The 23,103-nt window shown below is 42.9% G+C and overlaps 1 protein-coding gene across 2 annotated transcripts in view; it reads left to right on the top strand.

The window, feature by feature from the left end:
- Positions 1 to 3,746: 3,746 nt before the first annotated feature.
- Positions 3,747 to 23,103, top strand: part of PSTPIP1 (proline-serine-threonine phosphatase interacting protein 1) — an 80,374-nt gene continuing 61,017 nt past the window's right edge. The window contains exons 1-2 of one of the 2 annotated variants that reach the window (XM_068272607.1): positions 3,752 to 3,821; positions 3,929 to 4,201. In XM_068272607.1, coding sequence (XP_068128708.1) covers positions 4,169 to 4,201 — 33 coding nt within the window. In that variant the 5' untranslated portion in view covers positions 3,752 to 3,821; positions 3,929 to 4,168. Of the gene's footprint in view, positions 4,202 to 23,103 lie in introns of both variants that reach the window. The other variant, XM_068272608.1, reaches the window with a different exon arrangement.

The raw sequence follows: 23,103 nt of genomic DNA, 5'->3' as shown, positions 1-23,103 counted from the left end.
ACAACAGAGACAAGCACGCCTAACTAACCACCGACAGACAAACATAAAACAGAGGACACGAGCGCTTGCTTAACGGTTACCTCACTGAGCCTCCAGCAAGCGTTCGTAGCAGACAAGACAGATACACGAAAACAGGAATAAGTGAGAGAGACAGATCCACAGCACTAGCGCAAGGCGAGTGTGATCCAGGCAAGACAGATCAGATGAGATAGCTGGTAGCAACCGCTGCTCCAGCTATACTCCAAGAACAAAGATCAGAACGACTTCCTGTCGACCACCGCTGGGACAGGACAATCGCAACAGACAAACAAAACAGATATGCAATCCTAACTGCACTAGGGAACCTGCCTAGTGCAGTCCCAGGAATTACTCTAAGTTAATCTTTAAACAATGAGCAAGGCTGACACTCCAGGAGTGTTTCACAGGACTAACCCTTATGACCAGCCCAGGTCTGTGATATCACATGGTATTTATAGTACAAACCTCCAGAGGATGTGGCTAGGAAATTTGCATGACCAACGTATGCAAATTCCCTAGCAGCAGCAAGCTGCAAAACTGACAAAAGGTCTCTCTTCCAGAGACCTGCAGAATGCAGACCTGAACAGTGGTCAAAAAGCTGCCTGCCTGAGCGGATCATTACAAGCAGGGGGGAAATCGGTGGTGTAGGGGGGGGGGGGGAAATCCACAAACGCCTATCGGCGTTGGCTGGTCCTTAAGTGGTTAAAGCTGCAGTGGCCTATTTAGTGAAAAAGGCCTGGTCTTTAGGGGGGTTTAACACCGCGGTCCTCAAGTGGTTAAAGGATACCCGAGGTGACATGTGACATCATAAGAGAGACATGGGTATGTATAGTTCCTAGCACACAAATAACTATGCCTATCAGGTATTTAAGTGGCTGACTCAGTCCTGACTCAGACACCAAGTGACTACAGTGTGACCCTCACTGATAAGAAATTCCAACTATAAAACACTTTCCTAGCAGAAAATGGCTTCTGAGAGCAGGAAAGAGATAATAAGGGGCAATAATTCATACATTTTAGCTCTGGCATACTTCAATGAATGTGTCATTGAGCAAAAACAATAAAACAGTTAAAACTTAAAAAGTAGATTTAAACATAAAATAAAACTGTGGAATATCTTAAAAAGTAATTTTTAGGAGAAGGAATGCAGTTCCTAATATATTGGTGTAAGTCCCCGTTAGAATGATCGCTGGCTTCTGCTTGCAGTGCGTTACCTCTAACGCATTGCGACTTTAACGGTGCATTAAACTGTAATGTCCCACTGTGAATATGACCTCTCTTTAAGACCCACAGCATATTATTGTGCTTTATTATAAATGCTCACTTCTAAGCCGTCATTTTAAAGTGAACCTGAAAAAAAATAGGAGGCTGCTGGGATTTTCAGCAAAGGCCATAAAATAATGCTGCAACTGAAACAGTTGATCCCTTATAATAACCTCTGCTTGAGAACCAAACTCAAACATCAAACAATGTTGCAGCATTGAGCCGGCTGCCAGCTGTCTCAATGCTGCAACATAGAGCACTCTGGATTCACCTGCATGCTGTCCATATTTACTTTAGGTGCAAAGAAATTATTTAGGGCCTGAGCCCACTAACGCAGTTGTGCACAGTAGTGTTCGCTTTTCAGCAACACATCAATGTTACAGATGCTGAAAAGCGGACACAACTGCGCACAACTGGGTTAGTGGGCTCAGGCCCTTAATGCTTGCTGTGAGAGCTGAATCATAAGTTTCATCTGCTACCTTTAAAGTGTACAATATACGCTGTCCTTCTGCTTCCGCGCAAGGAATTAGCAAAGCTCTCTTTCTAGCACCAATTGAGGCATTTTTGTTTAGGGTCCTTTTACACTTGATGTGGTGTGATTTTCTCATTGCAAAATTGCTGTTCCATTGCACCACACTATTAAACACACTTTAGTATATGTGGCAGACTTTGTTGACCAGAAAAATTGGCAACCTACCTTCAAAAAAGTATAAGTGATGTGTATACTGCTGGAAAGGAAGCACGTAATCTGAAAATCTGTGCATGCAGACCACACTGTAAACGCTCCAAAAAATGTGCACATCACCATTGACTTGCATGGTGCCACGGGCAGTGTGCATTAATGCACTGCAGCTTTTGCATCTGTCACGATCCACATCTGCTAATGACTCTGTTGTGAACTTATGGCATGGACTTCCACCATCCACCAGCAGGTGGCCTGTCATTATGTACAAGGACTTTCAGTTCTTAGTCTGGCCTGCAGAGGCCTCTAATGGAACTTTTATTATTTAACACCAGGTGCTTCCTGTTACATGGACTATATAAGACTGTCACTTCCTCCAATCAATTTCCAGAACCTCCTCCCCTGTAGGTCTGAGTTCCTGGACACCCCTGTTCCTTGATCCCTGATTCTTGTTCCTTGTTTGCCTGATCTGATAACCTGTTGCTGAACTTTTGCTTGTCCTGACTCTGTTTCTGCTTATTCCTCGGTGCCTCGCCTGTATCTGATTAACCATTGCTGACCCTTATACTCTGTTCTGACTTGTCATTGCCTGTTTCCTGTGATACCGCGCTATTTGTATATATTTGTATGTTTGTATAAATTCATCATTATTTGCATTAATTAGATAGATAGGTTGGGTTACATGTGTGTATATTGCACATTCTCGATTGGTTTGTATTCACCTGTATATATTTGCTATGTATGTGGTTTGCATATGTTTGCATCTTATCTGCATCATTGTATATATCACTGCAATTCCTGGTTTTTGTACATAGCTTGCTGTGCATGTGGTTGCATTTATGCACCGTATGGTTTTCATTAAACACTTGCACACTACTGTTCCTGTTTCAGTGTCAGTATTTCTGCAAATTGTGGTCATTCCCCGCAATACCTGATTGCTCCGTGACAGCATCAGCTACAGCACTTCCGGGGCATCGTAAGAAGTGTAACATGTTCTATTGACGTTAATGGCTATTGCAATGAGGTGCATTAGGTAGAACTGACGCAATGCAATGCAACGTTGTAAGTGTAAAAGGGGCATTATTGCAAGTAAGTATTTGTCAAATATCCGGATCCAAGGAGTGAAGAGCATTGTAGGCTCACCCGGGTGACCAATTGTGTTGTGTTCAGTGATTATGGATGCTGAATAATGGGAATTAGGTTTACTTACTGCAGTTCTGTAAATCAAGCCATGCTTTGCTTTGTATATTGCTTTGTGTATCCAGCACACACATACAGGCAGTAACAGGAAATTAACAACGCTAGAACCGCATAGATAGATCCCATGTAAGCAAGCGTGCAGTATCAAAGTAATATTAGTGCTATCTACGAGCGAGAAGATAGCACTTGCAATAAAGAAAGGAACACAGACAAGTTCTATGTAGTGTTGGTACTCTATATCCACGTTTATCTCATTATGTTACATGTCACTTTAGGGTCCCTTTAAACACATTTTACATAATTGTCTTTTAATACTATATAAGAATCAAATTACTTTGTCCAAACTATCTATGTTGTACTGTTGTGTTTATTTTCTTTTCAGAAATACAGAGCATTTGAATTGCTTGTGGTGTTACTGTGTTCATCACTTTACAACCTGTATTGAATAGGTGTGATGGCATTTATTTTACTGATGATTATTAGTACTGCATCGTGCAGTTCATACCGGGAGACTCTATTGCCACCGCCTTAGTGGCTCTACTTCATCTAATTTCCGAGAAGTGTGATGATCTTCCTCATTTCAAGTTCATTTGTCAGAAGTAAACTTCCTGTGTTGTACTGCAGTCAGGTTTTAGAGAACTGGAATCTTTTGACAAAGGTAATGAGGTATTTGCCGTCCTGTACTGCAGTTCACTGTCCGACGTGAAGTTCCCTAACAGCCTTGTCACTGAGCCAAATAATTTTTTTTTTCACATTTTTGCTCAGCTTCTTCTTTTAGGAGGTGTAACTGGTCACAAGATCTGTAGATATTTTGAAGCAGTCACCACACCTGTAGATTTTTTGGAAGCAGTGACTCTTTCATGCTGGATTGGATTGGTGTCGATTAACTGCAAAGACAAAAACAAAACGCAAAAGGAAACACAGAAAACTGGTGATGTGCTTTATTCTTAAACTCACAGACTAAAATTGAAATTGCTTTAACTGGGTTTATTTTCCTCTAACAAGATGGCACAGCTGGCATTCAAGGATGCTTTTTGGGTAAGTGCTTGTTTTATATTACCTGTGAAAAAGACTTTAATTTATTTGAAAAGGTGTTATTTCAAAATATTAATTTAAAACACTGCTTCTTTTTGTGATTGGTTTTATTCATATGCAGCTAATACATACCTAGCTGTGTTTCGTTTAGATGTTTGACTAGCATTACATAAACAAACCCAGTACAGCAATGGGTGGGTAATAATCTTTTCCCTGTAAGTAGACCTTGCCACAAATCAAAACACCAGTCCGAAAAAAATGGGTCAATACAATGTGTATTATGGGCAGCACGGATGCATAGTGGATAGCACTCTGGCCTTGTAGCACTGGGTTCCTGGTTCAAATCCCAGCAAGGAACCATCTGCACAGAGTTTATACAGTATGTTGTCCAGTTTGTATGTTCTCTCTTTTCTACATGGGTTTCTTTCGGACACTTTGGCTCCCTCCAAAGTCCCAAAAACATACAGATAAGTAAATTGGTTTCCCCCTAAATTGGCCCTAGACTATGGTATGGATTAGATTGTGAGCCCCTTTGTCAGACAGTTAAGTGACAAGACTATATTTACTCTGTACAGTGCTGAGGAAGATGCCAGCACTAAATAAATACTAGATGATAATAACAATGTTGATGTGATATAACACTACCATTCTCAAATGACACTAGCAATATAATAAGATCTGTATTCCATTCAGTTTGCTATATCTTGTATCTCTTAATAATTGGGGGGGGGGGGGGTGTATTTGTGGGTGAAATATTTATTAATGCAGTTATTTCTAGTATTTCTAGAATGACTGGTGATATATCAGAAGGCTATCTGATCTTTCACAGCAGTCCTGTCTTCCTCGAGGTTCCCGCTGTCAGCCCAGTAGTGATCTCCGACCCACCGGGTCAGCGGCTTGTGTGCATATGCGGGCAGGGCCGGTTTAAGCTCTTTCTTTTGATACATGTAAAATTACACTACCGTTGGGTACTAAAAGTGACATTTACTGCATTTAAAAGTATACTTTTTTCCTTCAAAACTGTAAAATCGATTTTCTCAAAAACGATAAGGTCTTTTTGAAAAATTGTTTTTTCCTCTTATTCCCAATGATCTCCTTAACATATCCTGCAAATTTAGGGTTTTTAGCATTTAAGGTGGATTTGCTATTAACCATTAAAGTCGGCTGGTTTTTAAATGTGTATTTTTTTTTCCTTTGAAACTTTAAAATCGATTTTCTCAGGAACTATAAGGTCGATTTGAAAAAATGTTTTTTCTTCTTGTAGCCACTGGGGGCCCCTACAAGCTCTGGGGCCCTGGGGCAGCTGCCTCCTTTGCCTCTATGGTAGCGCCGGCCCTGTGTGCGGGTGCCACTTGTGATCCTGCTTCTGGCGGTGTGTTGTGAGCAATGCGCTCGCGGCACGGAAGGTGCCGACTCGGCCGGGTCGCTGGTCCTTACGAGGCTGACATTGGGACCCTCAGAGAGGATGGAACTGCTGTGAGGGACCAGAGAGACTTCTAGGGGCTGGAAGAAGCCCCCGGTGAGTAAAGCTAAAGCTTTACACTTATTTCACCTCGAAATTCCTTTAACCCTATATTACCTTCAATCCCACAAGAACCCAACCTGACATTTGGTAGAAATCCTTAGTTTGACAATCCTTTAATATGGACCTTAATCTTAATGCTAACCAAAACCCCTTTAATGATCCCTAACATAGATTTTTTTTTCTAACACTAAGCTAGATACTTCCTTCTAACCTTTTCTTGCATTAGCCAAATGCTTTAAAAATTAACCTCTTGTAATTTGCTTTTACTGTTCCAACCTCCAGTTATAGTGATCAGTGAAATAGAGGGCAAACAGAGGTGCCAACAAGGATAAAATACATTAAGAACTGTTTAAAAGGGAGCTAGTGGTGGACTTTCCTCCAGACAGAAGACTCTTGTGGGTCTGTTTAAAAAAAAATACACTGCTCAAACAAATAAAGGGAACACTTAAACCACACAATGTAACTCCAAGTCAATCACACTTCTGTGAAATCAAATTGTCCAATTAGGTGGCAACACTGATTGACAATCAATTTCACATTTTGTTGTGCAAATTGCATATACAACAGGTGGAAATTATAGGCAATTAGCAAGACATCCCCAATAATGGAGTTGTTCTACAGGTGGTGACCACAGACCACTTCTCAGTTCCTATGCCTTCTGGCTGATGTTTTGGTCACTTTTGAATGCTGGCGGTGCTTTCACTCTTGTGATAGCATGAGACGCAGTCTACAACCCACTCAAGTGGCTCAGGTAGTGGAGGGCATCCAGGATGGCACATTAATGCGACCTGTTACAAGAAGGTTTGTTGTGTCTGTCAGTTTAGTGTCCAGTGCATGGAGGAGCTTCCAGGAGACAGGCCAGTACATCAGAAGATGTGGAGGAGGCCGTAGGAGGGCAACAACCCAGCAGCAGGACCGCTACCTCCATGAGGGTGGTATGAGGGCGCGACGTCCACAGGTGGAGATTGTGCTTACAGCCCAATACTGTGCAGGATGTCTGGCATTCGCCATAGAACACCAAGATTGGCAAATTCACCACTGGTGCCCTGTGCTCTTCACAGATGAAAGCAGGTTGACACTGAGAACATGTGACAGTCTGGAGGTGCCATGGAGAATATTCTGCTGCATGCAACATCCTCCAGAATGACCGGTTTGGCAGTGGGTCAGTAATGGTGTGGGGTGCAATTTCTTTGGGGGGGCCACACAGCCCTCCATGTGTGCTCGCTAGAGGTAGCCTGACTGCCATTAGGTACCGAGCTGAGATTCTCAGACCCCTTGTGAGACTATATTCTGGGGTGGTTGGCCCTGGGTTCCCCCTAATGCAAAACAATGCTAGACCTTGTGTGGTGGAGTGTGTCAGCAACTACTGCAAGAAGAAGGTATTGATGCTATGGACTGGCCCGTCCGTTCCCCAGTCCTGAATTCAACTTAGCTCACCTGGGACATCATGTCTCGCTTCATCCACCAATGCCACATTGCACCACAGACTGTCCCGGAGTTGGTGGATGCTTTAGTCCAGGTCTGGAAGGAGATCCCTCAGGAGAACATCTGCAACCTCATCAGAAGCATGCCCAGGCGTCATACAGGCACCTGGAGGCCACACACACTACTGATCCTCATTTTGCCATGTTTTAAGGACATTACATCAAAGTTGGATCAGCCTGTAGTGTTTTTTTCCATTTTAATTTTGAGTGTGACTCCAAATCCAGACCTCCATGGGTCGATAAATTAGATTTCCATTGATAATGTTTGTGTGATTTTGTTGTCAGCACATTAAACTATGTAAAGAACAAAGTATTTATCAATAATATTTCATTCAGATCTAGGATGTTTTAGTTTTATGTTCCCTTTATTTTTTTGAGCAGTGTATATTGTTGTTCAGTTGCTATTCAGTTGTGTCCAACTCTTTGCGAACCCACCGGCGTAAGAGTTCTGCACATGCACGGTTCATTTTTATCCATAGCTCAGGGTCCCTTTAAGGACAAACCACAAAGGTGAGTATATGTTTTATTAATGCACATAAGAACGCGTTTCATGGGTGCTAGCCCGCTTCTTCAGGTCAATACAAAGTGCCTACAACAAAAGCATATAGATACATGTTTGACTTGCTCACTGACCATGGTATAGTTCTAATTGCTTTATAAATATAATATTATAAAACAACTCTTTAGTAAACATTAAAAACCATAAATCTTTAAATATCATTCCATGAGATCAAAACCATACAAGGGTTGCAATCATGATCCAGGACTTGATGACAGTTTGTAATATCCTAAAGTCCTGCATTCTCCTAACTAGGCCCTTACTTGTTTCAGGTGTATGATTCAGACATTGCTGCAGCCAAAGAGATCAGCAGGACTACCAGGCCAAAACAGAAAAAAAAGGGCGCATGCGGCAAGTGGACTAACTGGGCGCCACCATAGGCACCAATGCATTTTTTCAGGATTCGGCCGACAGGTCGGAAATTTGGGCGCCCGCTCAATTAGAACGATAATTATAGTTTTTAGCCCAAAAAACGATATTTACCGTTTTCCCGCATGTGCCCTTTTTTACCTGTGTTGCAGTCCACTTGCAGTAATGGGAGTCTGACATTGCTGCTGCTGAAGGTGGAATGATGGGGACCGGTGTCGAATTCCCCGGCGTGCCGAGCCCTGGAGACATGGCTGGATATGTACGCCCTGCTGACACCGCGCTCCTCATGGATAGAGCAGACTGCTCTTCAGCTGAAGATTAAATGCTTTTCTCGCTACCTGCCTTATGATGGGGATACACACGTCGATTCTGAGCTGATTAGATGGTTAGATAGATAATGTCCAATCACCGTTCAGTCGTTTTGCCGCTCGATTTGTCAACAAAGTGAATTGAAAAAAAATTAAAAAAACGAGCGGAAGATAAGAGAATCGAGCGGGCAAAACGATCGGGCGCAGAATCGACCCGTGTATTCCCAGCATTAGATCTTCAGACCTCCAAACACCATCCTGTCCTCCAGCTACCACTCAGAATGTGCAGCTCCTGAAAGCATGGGCATAATCCCATAATCCCATCATTGATATCTGATTCTTATAGTGTACATGTGTTTGTTTCTGCAATTCATGTGTGACCCCTGTGGTGGGCAGTTCTCACCTGTTCTATATACATTACAATAAAACCATTTTTTAAATCTCATGACTTTTGTACTTGTTTTAATACTTTATGAGCAGAACAGCCAGCCATGCGCATCACATTTTTTGATTTCATGGTACCTACATATGTTGAGATCTATGAGTTCTATGCAGATGTGTGACTAAGGCCTTTTCTAGGTTTTGTGTGTTGGATTGGGAATGCCATTCTTGAACTCATGCCAGTTTGCTGCCCATGTTATGCAGTGGGTAAGCTTTCCTTGCACTGGTTGTAAGGGTCTGTCTCACTTTCTGCTGAGCTTTTATGGATAAAGTATTAGTGGTCACTTATATACTATGACCATATTTTTTAATTGCGGTATACTATGTTGCACTATAAGTGCGTATCGGAGCATTTATATTGTCGATGCATATAGTGTGAACATAGCCGAAAACTACTGAAGCATTTGCATTGGCAAACATCAATTTATAGTATGAGGCCAGAAATTGTAATCCCTCAGTATAGAGCTGCTTCAACTGGGACTCCCCTACCGATGTTAGTAACACAAACCTGTGACCTACATACTAGTAAAATAAGAGACTGTAACTCGGTAACTGTCTCACTCTTTCACAATACTAAACGAGACACCTTTGTTGAACAGGAAATAAATTGAATACCTATTTATACATATTACAGCTTTTTTTAAGGTATGTGTGAACATAGGGTTTTTAAATGTCAGGTATGTGAGACATTTGAAAAAAAATGGCTTTTATCAGAGTAGCTTGTAGGTTCATCTTATTGCACATTGTATATTGTGTTATGGGAGCAGGCCCGATAGCTTTCACCTCTCAGAACCACCAACCGCATGTTACACCACAAGGGGCAGAGAGGGCAGCCCTCCCCAGTGCCCTCGCCACCAGAGAAACCACCCATCACTTACTACCCAAATTAAGTGCAAACACATAATTAAAGGCAATGCTTATTCACCAAGCAACACCTGCTATTTAAGTGGTCTGCAGGGTTAAGCCTGTCAGCAGATTTAAAGACACAATACGTGTATCTAGACCTGCAGTACTTAATCTGGTACGGGCTGAACCAAATTATTAGGGCCGGCGCTACCACAGAGGCAAAGGAGGCAATTGCCCCAGGGTCCCAGAGCCTTTAGGGGCCCCCAGTGGCTACAAGAGGAAAAACATTTTTTCAAAAAGACCTTATAGTTTTTGAGAAAATTGATTTTAAAGTTTCAAAGGAAAAAAAAAACACATTTGATAACCTGCCGACTTTAATAGCAAATCCACTTTAAATGCTAGAAAGCCTAAATGTGCAGGATATGTTAAGGAGATCATTGGGAATAAGGGCCCGTTCACACTTGTAATCGCGACGGTAGTGATTTTGCCGCGATTCACGTGGAAAAATCACAGGACACTGCTGCGGTTTTGGAGCGATCGCTAATCGCGGAGCGATCACGATCGCTAATCGCAGAGCGTTCGTCGACAACAAACCGCTGCATGCAACGCGGTTGCGGTTATCGCTAAGCGCAACCGCGGCAGTGGGAACACAAGAGATGGCTACAATGTGTAGCGGTTTTGACAAAACCGCTAGCGGTTTGCCCTGAGCGGGAATAGCGCGATTCCCGCTCAGGTGAGAACGGGCCCTAAGAGGCAAAAAACAATTTTTGAAAAAGACCTTATAGTTTTTGAGAAAATAGATTTTAAAGTTTCGAAGGAATAAAAGTATACTTTTAGGCTACTTACACACCAAGACGTTGCGTTTTAGGGGACGTTATGGTCCCATAACGTGCCCCTAACGCAACGCATGGTGGTGCGGGAGAGGACGGTAGAGTGAGCCGCGTTAGGCGGCTCTATCCGTATAAGGTCTCCCAGAGTGGCGCTGATTGGCCAGCGGGACCACGTGATGCGGAGCGAGACACTCCGCATCACGTAGTCCCTCCGGCCAATCAGCGGTCGCCAGTACAGTGCATATTAAAGAGTAACTGTCAGGCTGCAGAAGCTAATTTAAACCTCTATTCTCCTGTGTTAAACAGTTTAGAAGGAAGCCCAAAAGCAATTAGTGAAGATAAAAATCTCAGTTACCTTTGATGTGTGCTTATCAGCAAGTCTGTTATTCTTAAGAAGACGCAAGCCGCATATCATACTGCAAAGCATTCTGGGGCTCTCCCCTCGGCTGCTAATGAGACTTAACAGCAGCTTGTAATCGCGTAGCACTGATAAATCTCGGGCAGAGTACACTGCAGGAGTCAGCTATTGTTCCTAGCCACATGGCTCATTAATATTCACTGCACACTGTGTTATTTAGTACAAGCTTATCTGTGATCAGGAAGCAGGCAGGACATGACGACACATTTGACAGAAAAACATGGAGCCTGCCATGAGCTGTCAGGAGCATCTATCTCTGCATATACTATATACAAATTCTGTGAAATCCAAACGTGGACAGTGAAATGCATATGTAATGTAAGTACAGCCAATCTTTAGCTACTGATATATGTGTTTATTTTCTCTGAGACCTTATACCTAACAGCTCCTCTTTAAGTAGCCATGTGCACGGTTACTGTAGTGGCATCTCCCCGCCTCCTCTCCGCCCCCCACTGAGCATGTGCAAACAGTCTAACGCGGCTAAAGCCGCTAGAACGCACAGCATGCTGCACCTTCACTACAACGTGCAGCGTTACATGTAACGCAACGTGGGCAGTGTGAACAGCCCACTTGTGTTACATTGCTGTGCGTTGGGGGAGTGTTACAGGCTGCACTAACGTGTGCCTGTAACGTCCCTGTGTGGAAGCAGCCTTAAAACGGTAAATGTCACTTTTAGTAGCAAACCTAACGGTAGTGTAATTTTACATGTATCAAAAGAAAGAGCAATAAATTTCCTGACGGGGTTTCCAGGGGGTCCTACTGGAAACCCCTCCGCAGCCGCAGCGCTTTGGCCAGGGATCGCTATACAGCCACAAAATGGCTGTATGAGGATCCTTGGCATTTTTTCCTATTTTCCCAATTTTTTTTTTTTTTTATGTTTAGAGTGTGGGAAATTTTTTTTTAAAAATTATGTGGGGTCCGCACTCCTGAAACTTTTTAACCCCTTGTCCCCCATGCAGGCTGGGATAGCCAGAATGTGGAGCTCCGACCGATTGGGGCTTTACACAATGACTATACCAGCTGCAAAAAAAGGTCCCTTAATGCCGATTTTTGTTCCGGGGTATCTGTTGGGGGGGGGGGGCCCCAGGTTTATTTTTCCCTGGGGCCCCATTGTTGCTAAAACCGGCCCTCCAAATTATATTTCCTCTATGCTACAAGGAGACCTCCAGTTTTATATAGTAATGTGGCAGCAGGGGTGGTGCAGGCAGCCTGTCTCCAGGCCCCCACCTACCATTAATAAGTATCCTGCGAGCTGCATTACCTGTGGGATGCTATAAGCTTCAAACAGAGGTGAGGGGGTCCAAGTGCTGCCTCTGCTCAGAACCATCAACCTCACACTGCACCACAGGGGCAGAGTGGACAGCCCTCCCCAGTGCCCTTGCAACCAGAGAAACCACCCACCACTATTACCCAAATGTAATGCAAAATCACAATGCTCTCAATTCACTAAGGGCTGTTCAGTAAAATAAATTAGGTCAGAAAAATACTGCATTCTGTACTTTAGACTCTTTTTTTTTTCTTCAAATTTACTAAGATTTCCTCACTTTTGGTAATACTTTGGTAATATACTGAAAAATGTTGCTTTAATTCACTAAGCCCTGCTCAGCAATGTGGATGGTTAACCAGCTGTGGAGTAGGTCTCTGCAGCATGCTGTTATTCTTGCTACAAGTGTCTGCAAGAGCTGTTCTTGCTTCAGACTTGTGACAAAAAGGCTTGCTGCATCCCTTTAGATGAGCATTCATGCACTTCTAAAGTGATACAGAAAAACCTTTTAGAATGTCTCCTTCTTCTGCAGTTGTTTTTTTTTTTCTCCTGATTTCCCACCAGCAGTACATTAGATTGAATGGGGTGAATAGCATGACCGGGAGGCCTTTCCTATTTGCTGTCTCCCTTGTCTATCAATTTTACCAAATGCTCTATTTTTTGTGAATTGACATTGATTGAGGTATTTACCACACAGGTCAGTAATTTACCTCTCTAGTTGGTAATTACTTTTCAATGCAGTAACGGAAAATTGTATACTCACCTAACGGTAATTTTCCTTTCCATGTGCATCCATGGCAGCATACAAATGGGTTAAGCCCCACCCCTACCAATTAACAGGACCTTAGCTATAAAAGAAAGTACCCCTAGCGAGCAGCATTCTCATTGACTAGCCGAACCGGAGAACAGCAAAAAGTCAACAAAAGGAAAGGGAGGGAAATCCCTATGCTGCCATGGATGCACATGGAAAGGAAAATTACCGTTAGGTGAGTATACAATTTTCCGTTTTCCATATGCCTCCATGGCAGCATACAAATGGGATTTAACTAGCAGAAAAAAAGTAAGGGTGGGACAAGACTTGCTGACCAAAAATAATTTCAATTAAGGCTTTAACAGATTCAGAAATAACGCTTTTTAAATTAAACTGAAGCGGAGGCTGCTGGATTGACTCTGAAATGGGCAATGAGATTATGGACAGAGGACCATTGGCAGCCTGGGGAATCTTTGCCCGGATAGCGAAGGTGGCACAGGGGACAGCTGAGAAGAGTGCACTGTGATGCCACCCAGAGGGACAAGGTCAAAAAACCCTGATAATAGGCTAGCCTTAATAAAAGGCTTTGTTGATTCATTTAAACCATGAAGAGATCTTTTGAGTTTGATGTTAGCTGGCTCTTTCTCAGACCTGATGGAATTATGAAGAGCTGTTCTGATGTCCTGAAGCTCCATTGTTACATTCACATAGGCTCTAAGTGTTCTTGCAACATCTAGAACATGCAGATCAGAGGAATTTGTATCCATAAAAGATGGCACTGTCCGATCCTGATTAAAGGGAAGCCCGGAAGTGAAGTGCTGTAGTGGTCTCAAACTACTGAGTAGAATGTCAAGAATGAGCCCCTAGATCGTGGAGCTCGGAAACTCTTCTGTCCGAAGAGATAGCGACTAGAGGCATAGTTCTAAAAGTTAAGTCTCATTTCCTGCAGTCTTCCACTGGGTCAAAAAGAGGTCTTGCTAGGTAACTGAGAACCTGCGCAGTTCCCACTTTTGAAAAAGGTTGCAATTAGGATGCTTTTTTTTGGTGGCAGCCTTCATAAATTGCACTATTAGAGGGTGAGAGACCCAGCAGTGATCCGTCAAAGCAGAGATAGCAGAAACCTGCACTTTGAGAGTGCGAGCCAATTGTTTTTCTAGGCCAATCTGGAGGAAGCTAAGAATATGTTGTGCTGGTGGAGCCATTGGATCAAAATCATTTACCAGAGCAATTGTGAAAAAAACATTTTCCAGTTTGTGGTAGTTTTCCCTGCTTTTAGCAGTGTGTTTATCAATTATTCTGAGTTTACCAGGTCTCTAAGCTTCCTCCCACAATCCTTAAACCATTAAATTAAGGGATTGAGGAGACAGATGATAAATTGAGTCCTGGGACAGGGGGTTTGGTCTGACTGAAAGAGGAATAGGAGGTTCCAACTTCAGGGTCCAAATTAGAGGGACTCATGGCTGGCATGGCCAAAATATACCCACCTCCAGGAGTACAACTTGTTCTAGGAGGAGTCTCCTAAGAATTTTGAAGATAAGTGGAGTTGGAGGAAAAAAACAGAGACCATTCAGAAATTCCAGGTGTTGCCAGAGCACCCTGAGCCCTTGAATGTGGTGGCGAAGCTCCTCGAGCTGGCATTTAGTTGATGTAGGTTGCCATCAGGTCCACCTACCCAATGGTCACAGTCCACTCTGGATATATTTTATTGAGTGGCCACAAGCTATTGCCGTAGTCCCCTTGATTGAGAAAATCTGCCGCAGAGTTCTGAGGCCCTATGAGATAAACTGCCATGATGCAGCAGAGATTGCTCTCTGCATTGGAGATAAATATTGCTGACCTCTAACATGAGGAACAGACTCCTTGTGTCCCTCTGCTACCTGATATCAAAGACTGACGTCTCATCCCAGTGATGGCGGAAGGTCTGAAGCACCATATAAGCCACCCTGTGTTTGAGTATATTTGCAGTGATCGATCAGCTTTGTTGTGACTATTTTACCTAGGCTAATACGACCTGTAGACATGTCAAACCATGCTTGCATCTTTATGGGTGAACGATTGGTTAATAGTTGTTGAGCTTGTGTTTAGCCACCACCGCAGACATGTTACCAACTTCATGGTGGAAAGAAGTTTGAAATAATGAATGTATCTGCCAAGTCTATTTAATATATTCAGTTCTGTAAGGGAATGGCTGGTCCATTCATTTGTTGTAACTCCATCTTGAATGTTTTTAGAAAAATTAAGATTTAGGAATTTCAGATCCAGTACTGAACGCAGATCACCTGACTTTTTTTACAATGAAGAGAGGAGAGTAGACTTCCTGAAAGCGCTCCTCTTCTGGAACCAACATAACAGCCGTTTTCTGCAACGAGTCATGAATGTAAAAGAGCAGGTCTCTGTATAGACAAAGTGACTGAGTGGTGGAGTGAACTTGCACATCGAAGAAAAAACCGAACCACTCTGTACCTGTGGCCCACTCGTCCTTTATTGTTTTTGTCCAGATAATACAGAACTGCTGAAGTCTTGCAGCTACTATCTGGACTTCAGAATTTTCAATAGGACTCTGCGCTGACTGCTTTGTGAGCTTATGGAGATTAGCATGTGAAGTTTGCCAATTCCTATGGTCTGGTCTTTCCTTCCGCAATGTCTTCTCACCTTTGGTATAATACCAGCCTTGGTGACTGTTGGTTGCCAGATCCAAATTGTTACTAAAAAGATTTATTCCATCGAACAGAATTTTAAACACATTTTGTTGGAAGCTGGGATCAGCAGACTAGATTTTTTTTTTTTTTTTAACAGGCCAATTCACTGTCATGCAAAAAGCCTGGCATATTAAGTGGACTGGACAAAATCTATAGCCGCTTCCCTAATAAACTTAGAGACAATATGAAAGTTCTCTAAGCTGCAAGGATAGAATCAGAATCCTTGTCCACTTCCGTGGCAACTGAAGATATAGCCAGGGCTGGTTTACATGCCCCTCCAGTAGTGGTATACACCATCGTTAAATCTATATCAAGTTTATGGTCTAGGTCTAGGACATCTTAAAAAGTAATCAAGACTTTTAACCTTACATGGCATGCAAGACACATGACTGACATGTCCACCATGGAAGCGAATGCTAGGACTGGAAAAATTTTTTGAAGAAAAAGGATGATGTTTGGAAAGTCTGCTTTTTCAGGAAGGACTTTCTCCTTACCTTTTCCCATTCATCTTTATTTGATCTCTTTCTAGACAGAAAAGGAGAATGATAATTATTTCAGATGTTTCTTAACCTGGAGAAGGGTTTCCTCTTCCCAGTGAATGGCTTCACAGATGGTTTGGATAAAGGAGAAATAGAAACCAGATATCTGTATGCTCACTCTCATTGGATTCCTGCTAAACCATAGATGATTGAGGATATTCAGTATCTTCATTGATTTGCTGGGAGGATGCTTGGGGACCAAAGAGCCTATATAGGAGTCCATTGATTCCTGGACAGCCTGCTTTATCATCTTTGTTGTGTGCATCTGATGGAACTCTGGCTCTTTTCCCATCTGGTGGAAACAGATCTACTTTACTGATTTCCCTGGCATGGTTCTGTCGCCACAAGCCCAGCAATCTGGGGGGCTATGGTGCCTTTAACTGGGACCTGATCCTCCAGTTCCCAGGCAGATTATTTACCTGCTCCTTGAGCAGGATCCTGAGTGATGATATAAAGATCTTAAAGCAGGATCTCAAATGATGACAAAGAACCAATGTCCTAAAACTGTGGTGGGAACTTGCCCTCTATTGTTCTCTTCTTCCTGGGCTTGTATATAAAAAAGTACAGCCCATTTATGGAAGGTGTGCTCTCTTTTTTTTTTGTAGAAAAGCGGGGTCACTTACCTGTATGACTCTTACCTATTGACCTTAGAATTATCTGTTTCTGGCACAGTGTGATCCAGAATGCAGTCCAACGGACCGCAAGAGATGAAATAAGTAAGATAAGAGGTACATGAAACGTAGCAGATAAATAAGAAATCAGATAATACTTTCATGCAAGGAATGCTATGTCATTTATATTGCACATAGTACACAATACTGTTCATATAACTGTTTATAATGAGAATGTCAGATGATAAAATATAGTACATAGTGCTACCAAGATACTTGGAATAACTTACCTCCTCCTGCAGCTTGAGAAGCATTACATCAGAGGGACAGCAAATAATAGTGCCTTTACCTTTAAGCCAGACATAGAGGGAGGTAGTGTTGCAGCCAGCACAGTCCTGTGTGTATCCAGCCTTGTGAGAGGAGGGGAGGAGAGCTCAGCTGTGAGGAGATCTCTGCTGTGTCCAGAGCAGTAGAGATGGGAAGTTCGGATCTTTTCAATGATCCGGATGATTCGAATCGGATCATTGAAGAGATACGGATCTTTGATCCGAATCTCGGATCATTTTACTACAGGAAGCATTCGGGGGTGAAATGAACAGCAGGACAGGAGAAGGGGAGGGGGGTGGACACACAGAGAAGGGGAGAAGATGGACAGAGGGCAGGGAGTGGTCAGAGAAGGGAGGAGGGACGAGCAGAGAGCAGAAATGTTTGCACACAATACCCACATGCTGCAATCATATGCTTTACATATATTTCACCTATATGTTCATCTGTATACTTTGAAAGAAAAGGTCGCACAGTGAAAGAAAGCATTCCCAGAAGATAAGTGCAGCTGTTTAGTGCCGAGTGCAGGAGGATTATATTGCCTTTCAATCACACTGTCTGCAAAGTTACTGAGCTGTGCTGAGCCAAAAAGCTTCCAATGTGATCACTGTGCAGCACTACAGAACAGCCAGCCTATAATGGGCAGCACGTTATAGCCAGTATGTGTGCTCTACACATATCTGGCAGTGGCACCCATGTCCCCTCTCTCTCATCTACCTGTCTCCCTGCAAGGCTGGCTCCTCTCCAACTCAGCAATCCATCCCTGCTCTGCTTCCCGAACCCCGCTGCCCGCTGAGAGGGGGCGTGTCGCTCCTGGCCCCGCCCCTTTTGCGATCCGAATCACTCATTTTGATGATTTGGATGATCGACTCATAAAATAGATTCGGATCAAAGATCCGAATCGTTCATGATCCGGACAACACTACAGAGCAGGGATTGGAGAGCAGTTACTGCAAACACTTCCTGGTCTGATGGCTGTGCGTTCCAAGCTGGAATGCACTCGAAGCCCTGTGCTTCAGAGTCTTTCACTGTGAGACAGGTGAGTGGAATCACACTGAGCACTCAGCAGCACTGAATACCCAGCAGGAGAGGCTGAACTATGCCTCACATAATGGAGCCTGAGCAGTCAGCAGACAGAGCAAGAGATACAGGTGAGAGGGATCACACTGAACACTCAGCAGCACCAAACACCCAGCAGGAGAAGCTGAACTATGCACCACTAACCTGTGCAACTGCAGACAGCAAGGGAAAAAAAAAGGTGAGAAGGATCACACTGTGCTCTGCAATCGTATTTAAGTCATGCAGAGCAGCCATAAAGGGGGGAAAAGATCATTTAGATCAAGCTCCCACCATCACCCCAGATATAAGGTCCCTGAATAATTTGACAATTAGTCATGACAACAGGGCTGCGACCAGGAGAGGCTGAACCTGGCCGGAACGCCGCAGGAATGAGGGCGAGGTAAGAGTAAAATAAAAATAAATAGCGATGAAACACTAAGGAACCTGTTCGGAGGTGAGGACAAAAATGAGAATGCTGCTCGCTAGGGGTCACTTTCTTTTATAGCTAAGGTCCTGTTAATTGGTAGGGGTGGGGCTTAACCCATTTGTATGCTGCCATGGAGGCATATGGAAAATAGGTTTAGTGAATTGGCATTTTGTAAGATGTTTGGTAAAATCTCCTGATTTCTGCATTATGGAATGTGGTAATGCTCAGTGAAATGAGCCCAATGAAAGGCAATGCTTACTTACCAAGCAGCACTTGCTATTTAAAGGAAACCTAAACTGAGAAGGAAATGGATTTTTCCTTTTAAAATAATACCAGTTGCCTGACACTCCTACTGATGCTGTGTCTCTAATACTTTCAGCCACAGCAAAAATCAATTGACCTTTTCGCACTCTCACATTCAAATGTTCAAACAAATGCATTCACAGATTCACTCATCCGGGCACCACTGTTATCCCTACAGCTAAGTTAAAAGCCGGGGTCTTAGTTCACAGAAGAATGCATTCTTATGCTTAGTCACCTATACTGCGCAGAAGTACCCAGGTAAATGTAGGTGTCCTAACTCTGGCCCTGTAACATGCATAGTGCAGACATCCAAACATTCATTGCATCAAACCTATCTAGGGATTAGGAGCACACAGCCTGACATCCTCTCCTGAGACAGATAGCGCATCTTACCAATCGCACAAGGGAGCTAATGTAATGTATCCATGCGCACCATGCCCCTGAACAAGCATGCAGATCAGGTGCTCTTACTGAAGTCAGACTGGATTAGCTGCATGCTTGTTTCAGGTGTGTGATTCAGACACTGCTGCAGCCAAAGAGATCAGCAGGACTGACAAGCAACTGGTTTTGTTTAAAAGGAAACAACCATATCACTCTCAGTTTAGGTTCCCTTTAACTGGTTGACAGTAAATGTGCCCAGACCTGCAATACCGAATCTAGCACAGGCTGCACAGAATTATTCTATCTCCTGTATACTACAAGGAGACCTTCAGTTACACAAAGTAATGTGGTAGCAGGGGCGGCTCCATCTACCACCCATATGTGACATCTCCACTCAGTAAATCCCTGTGCAACAAACATGTGTAAATCATGTCATTAAAACAATAGATTCATTTTAAATTGGTGTATCACAGTGATCGGTAACAAGGCATAGCCTTTTCAATATTTTCAATTAAACTCAACTAAATGCAAAATTGAATAAGTCAAATTTAATAAGCATGAGTATAAGTGAACATATACTCTGATGTGCTCGGAGGTCTACTTCTGCTCCTCTATTGAATTACCGGGTGAATGGGGCAATCAGCTGTGATTACGTGACACACACAGTAGGACATAGTCAGCCAGTGCAGCACTTCTTTTAATTAACAAGTTCAGTGGCATAACTACAGGTAAACAGGCCCTGCAACTGCAGGGGGTCCAAAGCTGTAAGGAGGCCCCAACATTTGGTATCATGAAGGGGTAACAGTAAAAAAGGGCGCAGGAGGCTAGTGGACAAATCGGGCGCCGCCATTCACTCCCATAATAAATATCGTTTAATGGGCGCCCGATAGGAAAAAAGGGCGCCGGAGAAAAAAACCGTTTTAAAAGCGGCGCCCGGAGACTTAATGTTTTATTACTGCTTCTCATGATTACACATTATTTAATGATTTATACATTTTTTTATATTATTTTTAAACGAAAAACAGTACAATATGCCCCTGAACAAGCATGCAGATGAGGTGCTCTTACTGAAGTCAGACTGGATTAGCTGCATGCTTGTTTCAGGTGTGTGATTCAGACACTGCTGCAGCCAAAGAGATCAGCAGGACTGACAAGCAACTGGTTTTGTTTAAAAGGAAACAACCATATCACTCTCAGTTTAGGTTCCCTTTAACTGGTTGACAGTAAATGTGCCCAGACCTGCAATACCGAATCTAGCACAGGCTGCACAGAATTATTCTATCTCCTGTATACTACAAGGAGACCTTCAGTTACACAAAGTAATGTGGTAGCAGGGGCGGCTCCATCTACCACCCATATGTGACATCTCCACTCAGTAAATCCCTGTGCAACAAACATGTGTAAATCATGTCATTAAAACAATAGATTCATTTTAAATTGGTGTATCACAGTGATCGGTAACAAGGCATAGCCTTTTCAATATTTTCAATTAAACTCAACTAAATGCAAAATTGAATAAGTCAAATTTAATAAGCATGAGTATAAGTGAACATATACTCTGATGTGCTCGGAGGTCTACTTCTGCTCCTCTATTGAATTACCGGGTGAATGGGGCAATCAGCTGTGATTACGTGACACACACAGTAGGACATAGTCAGCCAGTGCAGCACTTCTTTTAATTAACAAGTTCAGTGGCATAACTACAGGTAAACAGGCCCTGCAACTGCAGGGGGTCCAAAGCTGTAAGGAGGCCCCAACATTTGGTATCATGAAGGGGTAACAGTAAAAAAGGGCGCAGGAGGCTAGTGGACAAATCGGGCGCCGCCATTCACTCCCATAATAAATATCGTTTAATGGGCGCCCGATAGGAAAAAAGGGCGCCGGAGAAAAAAACCGTTTTAAAAGCGGCGCCCGGAGACTTAATGTTTTATTACTGCTTCTCATGATTACACATTATTTAATGATTTATACATTTTTTTATATTATTTTTAAACGAAAAACAGTACAATATGCCCCTGAACAAGCATGCAGATGAGGTGCTCTTACTGAAGTCAGACTGGATTAGCTGCATGCTTGTTTCAGGTGTGTGATTCAGACACTGCTGCAGCCAAAGAGATCAGCAGGACTGACAAGCAACTGGTTTTGTTTAAAAGGAAACAACCATATCACTCTCAGTTTAGGTTCCCTTTAACTGGTTGACAGTAAATGTGCCCAGACCTGCAATACCGAATCTAGCACAGGCTGCACAGAATTATTCTATCTCCTGTATACTACAAGGAGACCTTCAGTTACACAAAGTAATGTGGTAGCAGGGGCGGCTCCATCTACCACCCATATGTGACATCTCCACTCAGTAAATCCCTGTGCAACAAACATGTGTAAATCATGTCATTAAAACAATAGATTCATTTTAAATTGGTGTATCACAGTGATCGGTAACAAGGCATAGCCTTTTCAATATTTTCAATTAAACTCAACTAAATGCAAAATTGAATAAGTCAAATTTAATAAGCATGAGTATAAGTGAACATATACTCTGATGTGCTCGGAGGTCTACTTCTGCTCCTCTATTGAATTACCGGGTGAATGGGGCAATCAGCTGTGATTACGTGACACACACAGTAGGACATAGTCAGCCAGTGCAGCACTTCTTTTAATTAACAAGTTCAGTGGCATAACTACAGGTAAACAGGCCCTGCAACTGCAGGGGGTCCAAAGCTGTAAGGAGGCCCCAACATTTGGTATCATGAAGGGGTAACAGTAAAAAAGGGCGCAGGAGGCTAGTGGACAAATCGGGCGCCGCCATTCACTCCCATAATAAATATCGTTTAATGGGCGCCCGATAGGAAAAAAGGGCGCCGGAGAAAAAAACCGTTTTAAAAGCGGCGCCCGGAGACTTAATGTTTTATTACTGCTTCTCATGATTACACATTATTTAATGATTTATACATTTTTTTATATTATTTTTAAACGAAAAACAGTACAATATTTTTTTCAAACATTATTTTTAAACGAAAAACAGTACAATTTTTTTTTTTTTTACATTATTTTTAAACGAAAAAAACGCACAATATGTTTTTGAAACTTTATTAATGCTTATCACAGGGGGGTCTTAGGATTAGGCACCAACGGGGGGTCTTAGGTTTAGGCACCAACAGGGGGGTCTTAGGTTTAGGCACCAACAGGGGGGTCTTAGGTTTAGGCACCAACAGGGGGGGTCTTAGGTTTAGGCACCACCAGGGGGGTCTTAGGTTTAGGCACCAACAGGGGGGTCTTAGGTTTAGGCACTAACAGGGGGGTCTAGGGGTTAGGGGTAGGTACAGGGAGGGTTACTTAGGCACCAACAGGGGGGGTCTTAGGTTTAGGCATCAACAGGGGGGTCTAGGGGTTAGGGGTAGGTACAGGGAGGGTTACTTAGTAATTTTTTTTAAACGTTATTATACGTTTCACTATTTAAACGAAAGATTAACGTTTTTACAATTTCCGATTTAATGCACACTATTTAATGATTTATAACTTTATAAAACATTAATTTTAAATGAAATACAGTACAATACATTTTTAAACGTTATCCATGCTTATCGTTTAAAACCCCGCGCCCTTTTTTCCCAGCGCCCCTTTTTAACGTACGCTCATGAAGGACCCTCTTATGCAATGAGCATCCCATGATTCCAGATGGCAAGAGTGTCGGCCCGCAGGGGCTTTATTTCTCTGTTCTTCCTTGAGAAAGAGGCCCTTTGTTATTCTGAAATGTTGGAATCTTAGTA

The sequence above is a fragment of the Hyperolius riggenbachi genome, chromosome 3 (assembly GCF_040937935.1).
Source record: "Hyperolius riggenbachi isolate aHypRig1 chromosome 3, aHypRig1.pri, whole genome shotgun sequence".
NCBI classification, from domain to species: domain Eukaryota; kingdom Metazoa; phylum Chordata; class Amphibia; order Anura; family Hyperoliidae; genus Hyperolius; species Hyperolius riggenbachi.
This window is presented reverse-complemented; position numbering and strand designations above follow the sequence as displayed.